Raw genomic sequence first — 9,566 nt, 5'->3', positions numbered from 1 at the left:
TCGAACGGAATAAGTGGAGGTCAGAAGGGGCGACATCTGGGGAATACGGCGGGCAGGGCAAGAGTTCCCATTTCAGCGTTTCCAGGAACTTTTTGACCACTTTTGCGACGTGAGGCCGAGCATTGCCGTGTTGGAGGATGACTTTGCCATGTCGCTCTTGATACTGTGGCCGCTTTTCTTTAAGCGCGCGGCTAAGGCGCATCGGTTGCGTTCGGTAGCGATCTCCTGTGATGGTTTCACCCGGTTTCAAGAGCGCGTAGTAAATTGTTATTCATCTTTGAAGGTTTTTTCTCTTCCACTGTACACACTCATTTTAAAGGCATTATCATCTATGTATTTTAACCAGCCTAAGCCGGTACAGCCACCTATCGGAAAACGGCGGAAGCAAAGTTGTACATACGCCTGATAGGTAAAACTGATATGCCTGGTTTAACGTTTTTGGATCAAATGTTTTTAGTAGCTGACACAAAGGTTTTTCTAAACCTCGAATGAATGCATCTACTGCTTTTTCTCTAATGTAGTCGATGTGTGAATTAACACGGGGGCCAATTTTTCTTCCGTTTGGATTTTAGCTACTATGGATGAAAGTAGTTCGTTCACCCGTGAGTAGTAACTGCCTAAAGTTTCGTTTGAGTTCTTTTTTTTCTGGTTAACTTGAAGTCCAACGTTTTTATAGCACGCTAGTCCCTGTAATATAGAAGCAGCGTCGATTTTATTTATCGTCAATCATGCACAATGTTGCTTGAATTAAGGATATCGGCTGCTTCGCCTCTGATATTTCGTCTCAAGGAGCGTTCGATTAATTCAAGTTTCGCTTCCGTGGCTTTGGAATCTCTTTGTCTTTGACATCGAAATCACCATTTTTAAAAAGTTGAAACCACTCCCGACACGTTCTTTTACTTATAGCAGCATCAACGTAAGTTTCTGAAAGAATTCGTTGCTTCAGTTGCATTTTTATTCGAATTGTAACAGAAAAGTAAAACTTCCGCAAATGGCGAGAACTGGGCATATAAACAGACATTTTCGAGCATGAATAATACGAAAACAAAAACATCTGTCACTGAAACGGCGATGACAATTCGTTAGGCACTGTACACACCCACTTTAAAGGCATTATCATCTATGTATTTTAACCAGCCTGAACCGGTATAGCCACCTTTCGGAAAACGGCGGAAGCAAAGTTGTACACCTGATAGGTAAAACTGATATGCCTGGTTTAACGTTTTTGGATCAAATGTTTTTAGTAGCTGACACAAAGGTTTTTCTAAACCTCGAATGAATGCATCTACTGATTTTTCTCTAAAGTAGTCGATGTGTGAATTAACACGGGGGCCAATTTTTCTTCCGTTTGGATTTCAGTTACTATGAATGAAAGTAGTTCGTTCACCCTTGAGTAGTAACTGCCTAAAGTTTCGTTTGAGTTACTTTTTTTTCTGGTCAACTCGAAGTCCAACGTTTTTATAGCACGCTTGTCCCTGTAATATAGAAGCAGCGTCGGTTTTATTCATTGCCAATCATGCACAATGATATTTGAATTAAGGATATCGGCTGCTTCGCCTCTGATATTTCGTCTCAAGGAGCGTTCGATTAATTCAAGTTTCGTTTCCGTGGCTCTGGAATCTCTGTACATACAGAAAGTGCCCTCAACATCCGTTAGCCAAGCTCATACTTCTGTTGGCTTGCCATCATAATTTTGTAAATCTCGAATAAATCTGGCAATTTTTTCAGGTCAATGAATTGTTGCGTCGTTAGTGGTGCAGCAACTGGATTCGGTACTGGGTTTGCATTATTTTGTGAAAAAAAAAACTAAGAAACTGAGACTGATGATTACTGATCAACACTTTTTTCACTAGTTTTACCAATATTCTGGATTTCCTAGATTTTTTCACACTTTTAAATTAATGGCGGCAATGTCAGCAAAAACACTATTTATTTCCGATGATTTTGAGCAAGATCTCTAAATTTCCTTCGGTCGAATCTGAACAGAAATACCTAATTGTTTTAACTAATCGCTGAGCAAAACCACTAAATTTGATTTGTTTGTCACCAAGTAAAATCACTGAGTCACTATTATTAATACACTACAACGATGGTGCCAATCAAAATTGGACTTTTTTGGATTTCTTGTCAATCAATTATTTATATAACTAATTACTTATATAAAAGACCATGTCTTAGTTGCGGCCAACATCTGTTGGACTTTTGTTGTGGCGGTCCTCCGCAAACGGAGTAATCTACGAGCAGGCACGTTTCTTGAATCCGTTTTACTATTCTTAATATTTTTGTTACACTGATTTGAAGATTTTTGCACTACACTATCACTTTATACTGTTCCCGTTTCGAAGGATCTCGCCGCAGCCTCCAGTTAAAATTCACTAACCTAATTTTAAAAAAAAAAGACAACCGCTCGTTGCACTCGCTAAAATCGAACTAACTTTATTCTTTAATTCAATTGCATCTACAGCTCATAATGTCAAATTTCACGTGACTTTCCTCCGTTCCCATAGATCGATGTCTTCAGGTGCGAAATGTTCCGTCAGCATTCTTATCTGTCCCATCACGTTGGCGTCGATGCTAACGTGTTCGTCAGCAATACTCGCTGTCCTCGTTCGGGTAGCTAACTAGGGTAGTAATTTTTCATTAAAGCCCATGATGTTATACTAGAATTGTTTATTATGAATTGTCTCGCTTCGACCTGACCACGGCGAAGCGCTACCTTAAACAAAACGGTCCAGAAATCTTCTCAGCAAACAAATCATTGTTTTTAGAATCAAGAAAATATTAATGTCAGAGCAACACTAGTTGTTAGAGGATTTTGCTTAGTTTGACCATGCTAAGAACACTCGCTTCTATTGAAAATACCCTTATAACAATCTCTGATGAGCTAAACGTACCTGTGTCATGTTTGGTAAGAATACGTTAAATTATACTGGAGTTATAAGACAACATACATAAGTATGTGCCAATTTTGTTCATGTGGCGATTGTGGTGCTATACAATAGTATTATCGCCTTTATCTACTGTCCGTGAAGCATCGGATCGCAAAACGAGAATGAGCGACCGTTTGTTGTATCAGAGCGAAAACGCACAGCAGCGTGCTAACTCCTGATGCTCAGACGTGTCATCGAGAGAAATTCGCTCTTGCACTTCTATGTTAAATGAAACATGCCATTTGTTGTTGTTGAGATGATATCCGTCTCTCTTTAATGGCACTGATTGAATCGTGTGAAGAGTTGCTGGAGACGTTCGCATGAGTTATAGATTCACTGCAAATGTAATTTTAATCAGTAATACCCATAGAAATTTCTCACAAAGTTAAAGTATTTTAATACTTATCTTAATCACATCTTCTTGGGTTATCCAGAATCGGTTATCAGAAACGAATGATTATATTCAAGGCAAAAAATAAATATTTTTCACTTGTGATTTCATCACGTAATTATATTCTCCTGTGTGATTAAAAAGGCTTGTGGGTAATTTCAGAAACATAACTGAATGTCGTGAATACGGAAAAAACTGGCGCGCTTCCTTTACACTACCGAATATCGGTTAGTTGGACGATTGTGTGAATTGTGAAAGCTTTCCTATTTTTCACTGCTAGAATTTGAAACGATACACTAAAGTACAAATGTTTAATGTGAACAAACATCCTAAAACTGTATATTTCAAACTTGAAACAATTTTTATTATAATTTACTAATATAAGCTAAGTACAACCAATTTGCAGTTTTTTTCTGAATATATGAGGTTCGAAGATATCTGATTCTCCGCGAAACTTCAGTAAGAGAAAATTGCAATAGCCTGTTCTGAATTGTATCGACGATCTTTGTTATGCAATAGTAATAATAATAATAATAGTAATAATAATAATAATAATAATAATAATAATAATAATAATAATAATAATAATAATAATAATAATAATAATAATAATAATAATAATAATAATAATAATAATAATAATAATAATAATAATAATAAAAGAATAATAATAATAATAATAATAATAATAATAATAATAATAATAATAATAATGATAATTAAAATAATAATAATAATAATAATAATAATAATAATAATAATAATAATAATAATAATAATAATAATAATAATAATAATAATAATAATAATAATAATAAAAATAATAATAATAATAATAATAATAATAATAATAATAATAATAATAATAATAATAATAATAATAACAATAATAATAATAATAATAATAAAAATAATAATAATAATAATAATAATAATAATAATAATAATAATAATAATAATAATAATAATAATAATAATAATAATAATAAGAATAAGAATAATAATAATAATAATAATAATAATAATAATAATAATAATAATAATAATAATAATAATAATAATAATAATAATAATAATAATAATAATAATAATAATAATAATAATAATAATAATAATAATAATAATAATAATAATAATAATAATAATAATAATAATAATAATAATAATAATAATAATAATAATAATAATAATAATAATAATAATAATAATAATAATAATAATAATAATAATAATAATAATAATAATAATAATAATAATATTAATAATAATAATAATAATAATAATATTAATAATAATAATAATAATGATAATAATAATAATAATAATAATAATAATAAGGGGACGGGTATAGCATGATGGGATAGTCGATGCCTTTCACGCAGCCCGCCTGGGTTGGCGGTTCAATGCATAAGGCACTCGTCTTACAAGCCAGTTGTCGTATGTTCGAGCCCCGACCCCGGATGGATTCGTAGTGTCAGTAGAATCGTAGCACCAGCCATGCACTGGTTCTGTACACTCTGAATTCGGCTGCGAAGTCTGTTGAAACAGAAGGTCAAATTCCACTACAGAAATGTAATACCAAGGCTTTGCTTTTTAATATCAAATGTGGGATGATCATGTTTTTACTTTCGTTTGGATATATTTTTATTGTTTAACCTTCACTGGGGCGTAGATAATAAATTTTCATTGTTTTCTGAAAAGAAAATGTTAAGCTATAAGAACAAAAACGAGTTTTAATCCATTTTGTGATATAATGATGCCTTTTTCAAATTACTCATGTTCCCTTCTATATCACTACGGTTTTCATGACAACGCTTTTCGGCAATCCTTTAGTAAAAAACTCTGTTATAATCCACTTAGCGGTGTGATGATGCTTACTCATACAACTCATTATCTCAAAAATATTTCTGTGGTATTCTTAAAAACTGTTTATTGACCATAATTAGGAATGTTTGTTTGGGTGTGAGCTACACAATTATGGAATTATGTATGGGGTCATAGCACGTTTCATTTGAATAAGGATGTGAGAATATCAGTTGAGCCGTCTCGGAGAAAAGTGACTGAGCTCTGAGAAATGATATTGTAAGGTGAAATTCCAATGCATGTTTGCCCAATAATAATAAGTAAATTGAAAATGTTTCAAATTTCATTAATTTAACTCATATTGAAGAGTTGCTCAGAAGATACACAGTTACAGTTGTTTATAGTCGGATTAAGGAATTCAGTATAGGGTCATAGCAACTTTAATTTGAATCTACATTTGAGAAAAACAGTAGAGCCGTCTCGAAAAAGAGTGAAGTTTTTTGTGTTCTAATGAATTATATTGTGAGATAAAATACTTATGCATGGTTGCCTAATACTAATAAGTATAATGAAAAGATTTCATTTTTGATTAATTTATTTGCATAACTCATATTGAAGAATTTTTCAGAAGATACACATATAGTTGTTTGTAGTCGCAATCAGTTAAATTGCACCCCTGTTCCAAGTGATTCATGACCATTGATATCAAATGTAGGATGATCGTGCTTGTAGTGATGATGGAAATGCTCATGTTCGATCTCTTCTTTGATGACTATTGGCTTGTGAACCTCCTTTTTTATTATTTTTTCTTCTTTCACAACAGTAGGCTTATGATGATGATGAACTGTTTTTACTTCCGTGTGGATATGTTTTTGTTGCTTAACCTTCACTGGGACGTGGATGATAATTTTTCGCCTTTTCCTAAAAAGAATCAAATTGATACAAATCTTAACTTTTCTACAATAACAAATAAAATTTTAAGAAAAGTAATGAATATTTGATTCCTCTGAATCAACTCAATGCAATTCATAACGGCAGTACACAGCGTTGCTATATATTTATAAGAGACTATCAGAACAACTTTGACTTGTTTCTGAATGCTTGTGTTACCGTTTAGCGGAAAATAAATACACATATGTATTGGTAAGGTAATTAATTTGTGCGTTTTGCCTATCTTAGTCAACAAAAATAACAAACAAAAGTCAGCATAACTCCGGATCAATCCAACAGATTTCAACCAAACTTGGTACAGATATGTATTGCTCTGGGAAAGTAGTCATAGGGGTATTTCCTTGTGGGTGGATGAAGTAGCAAGTGTCCCTAGCATGAGGATTTCAGGTGTAACTAATCGAATATTTCGAGAATTGAAACTCCTTGATCAGTACAGATAATATTCTGGTCTCAAAGGAGGTTCAGGTCTAATTGATCCGATTTTCTATGAAATGAGCACCTCACGAACATAGATAACTCTTGCAAATCAGGGTGTTGGGTGTTCTCGTTACAGGGGAGAAAGGGAGGGAAGGTATGGAATGTGGAATGTGGCTTGGTTGCCTAAGATGAAAATTATCGAGTTAGGCGTGAAACAATACGTCTGGAAATTTACAAATACTTCTTGTTTCTCATAAATGGTTGTAGAATACTAGGTAGAAGTCTGTTTCTGTAATGACCAATTTGTAACTGCGTTGACTAATTACAAATAAAAAAATTTGTTCTTGATACTGACAAAATCCATTACCATAACAAACAAAAATGTTGTCGAGGTTTTGAACAGGCGGGCGCGCAATTATCGGTGTTCTCGCAAAGGAAATCTGTGACTAGTTGCTATATTGGAAATATGTTACACGTGTCTATATTCAATGCATATGGTAAATTTACTGCTCTCAGTCTATTATAGATTTATATATCTATTATAGCAAAGTCCTGGCATTACATTTCTTTTGTGGAATTTAGCATTTCTGTTTCAACAGACTTCTCAACCGATTCGTATCGTACAGAATCATTGCATAGCTAGTACTAAGAATCCTTCCAGGTCGGGACTCGAACATACGACAACTGGCTTGTAAGACCAGTGCCCTATGCATTGAATCGCCAACACGGGCCCTATTATAGATTTATAGAAACAAATCGAATTTATCCGTCTGTATCTCATTCTACATAAGTGAAAAAATGAATGTAGTAACAGATTGAATAATATGTTATACTGTTGCCTTTGGTGCGAATTCAATTTGAATGACTAACATGAGGTTATATGTATATGTATTGACCAACTTGCTAACCATGTATATGCCTGAGTTTAGTAGCAAGCATGGATTCTCCTTCAAAAGAACGATTGAAGACGAGAGAACATTCAAGTCTTTTCGATATCTTTGCCAGTCGTTCACCGCCGATGAGATAGAATTTACGTAAAAGTATTTACTTGACTCGCATGATAGAGCGCGGTCGAATTTACTTATCGAATACATTCAATGCCAATATATTCCATTGTAATTGACTTCCATTATCATCTTCGGATAAGTAGAAAGTATTATTTCTGTTGTGTCAATAGGATCGTAGCACTAGCCATGTAATCGAAGCTATGCTATGAGTCGGCTGTAAAGTCTGTTAAATCAGAAAGGCCAAATTTCTCCAAAGGAATGTATTTCCAAGACTTCCACACCCAGACATTTCCCTGATGTGGATTCAGTATTCTCCCAATACGGTTCCGTCACTCCTGCTGTGCGCTAAAAATTGGCTGCGAAATCTGTTGAAATAAATGGTCATATTCAACAATAAATGTAATACCAAGACTTTGCTTTGCTTGATGACATTTATTCGAGTTGTTTATTATCTAATACAATAAAACAATGTTGAAATTTGATTCATTTACAATCACTTATGTATTTTTTGCCTTTCTCATATAGAAAGGTTATGCAATCACTGTGAAACCCGACTTTTGAACCAGGGCCCGGAGGGCCGAGTTTCATATACTATTCGACTCAGTTCGTCGAGTACGCAAAATGTCTGTGTGTGTATGTGTGTTTATGTGTGTGTGTGTGTGTGTGTGTGTATGTGCGTATGTGTGTATGTAACGTTTTTTTGTACTAACTTTTCTCGGAGATGGCTGAACCGATTTTTACAAACTTAGATTCAAATAAAAGGTCTTGTGGTCCCATACTAAATTCCTGAATATTATTTGGATCCGACTTCCGGTTCCGAAATTATGGGGTAAAATGTGTAAAAAATGTGAAAATAAGTGCACTAACTTTTCTCAGAGATGGCTGAACCGATTTTCACAAACTTAGGTTCAAATGAAAGGTCCTGTGGTCCCATGCGTAATTACTGAATTTTATGTGGATCCGACTTCCGGATCCGGAAATATAGGGTAAAGTGGGTTAAAAATTGTATACCATCACTGAAAATGGAGAAAAAACCCTAAAAAAATTTCTAAATGGACCTCAAATCTTTTCCAATTGATTGTTTTTATTATTATACGGTCAAACAAACCGATTTCGGTTATTCTTTTAAGAATCGAAGAAAATTATTTTGAAGAATACCACAGTATCGTTTGTGCAACCGGTATGATGAAATATTCACATACACAGCCGAAGAAATTTCAAACCAAGCCAAAGAGGCCGACTCATGTGTGTGCAATAATAAAAAGCGGCACATTTTCTCGGACATCACTAGCGGGGGTTGTGATAACTTAGATTGAAATGAACAAACTTTATAGTACCATAAACTACCATTAACTTTTTTCCGGAAGCGACTTTCGGAATTATATAGTCTAGAAATGTCTGTTTCAACGATAACGAAACGAAAACCAAACAGCAACTGGCCTCCGGTGCCAGAAACCATCAAATAATAATTTCATAGAATACATTTGGAATACATTCCAATTATAACTAATAGTTCATCATACCATGCAGATAAAATTATTTAGTGAATCTTTTCTCAAGCACATATTTGGGGCACGAAATTGAATATAAAATTATTTCGTAGTTCCTTATTATTCAATCGATTTTGGAAGCAAAATCAAGCGTTGATTCATTGTATTCATAATAATTGAAAAACCAATGAATTCCAATAAGTTTTCCATGCTGACTGGCTCGAAGCTTACCCTCAATGTTTATCACTTTGTTTGTATATCATGTTAATGATAGATAATACTTGGCTTGTATTCATTTCATTCAGTAGCTTGCTACAATCTAAAATAATACCTGTTATACGATATCACACAGCCAGGCTTTATTGCCTCAGCAACATCAATGCATTGAACTCAACAGAATTGGACATTATTAGTATTATAAATGACAGTTACTTAGAAAATAAACAATTTCTTACAATACCCATTTTATTGTATTCAACTCGTTTCTATTTTAACACAAAACCCAATGCTGCATAAATTCGCGTCATTATTTGACATGTAATTTTTGCTCACGATATAATGCCACCGTGCCCACCGT

At 33.6% G+C, this 9,566-nt stretch overlaps 1 protein-coding gene across 1 annotated transcript in view; it reads right to left on the bottom strand.

The window, feature by feature from the left end:
• Window positions 1-5,692: 5,692 nt before the first annotated feature.
• LOC131431954 (uncharacterized) overlaps window positions 5,693-9,566 on the bottom strand; it is a 515,365-nt gene continuing 511,491 nt past the window's right edge. The window contains exon 3 of the mRNA XM_058597944.1: window positions 5,693-6,045. Coding sequence (XP_058453927.1) covers window positions 5,784-6,045 — 262 coding nt within the window. The 3' untranslated portion in view covers window positions 5,693-5,783. The remainder of the gene's footprint in view (window positions 6,046-9,566) is intronic.

The sequence above is a fragment of the Malaya genurostris genome, chromosome 2, assembly GCF_030247185.1.
Source record: "Malaya genurostris strain Urasoe2022 chromosome 2, Malgen_1.1, whole genome shotgun sequence".
NCBI classification, from domain to species: Eukaryota; Metazoa; Arthropoda; class Insecta; order Diptera; family Culicidae; genus Malaya; species Malaya genurostris.
The sequence above is the reverse complement of the archived record's forward strand: the minus strand, read 5'-3'. Positions and strand labels throughout refer to the sequence as shown.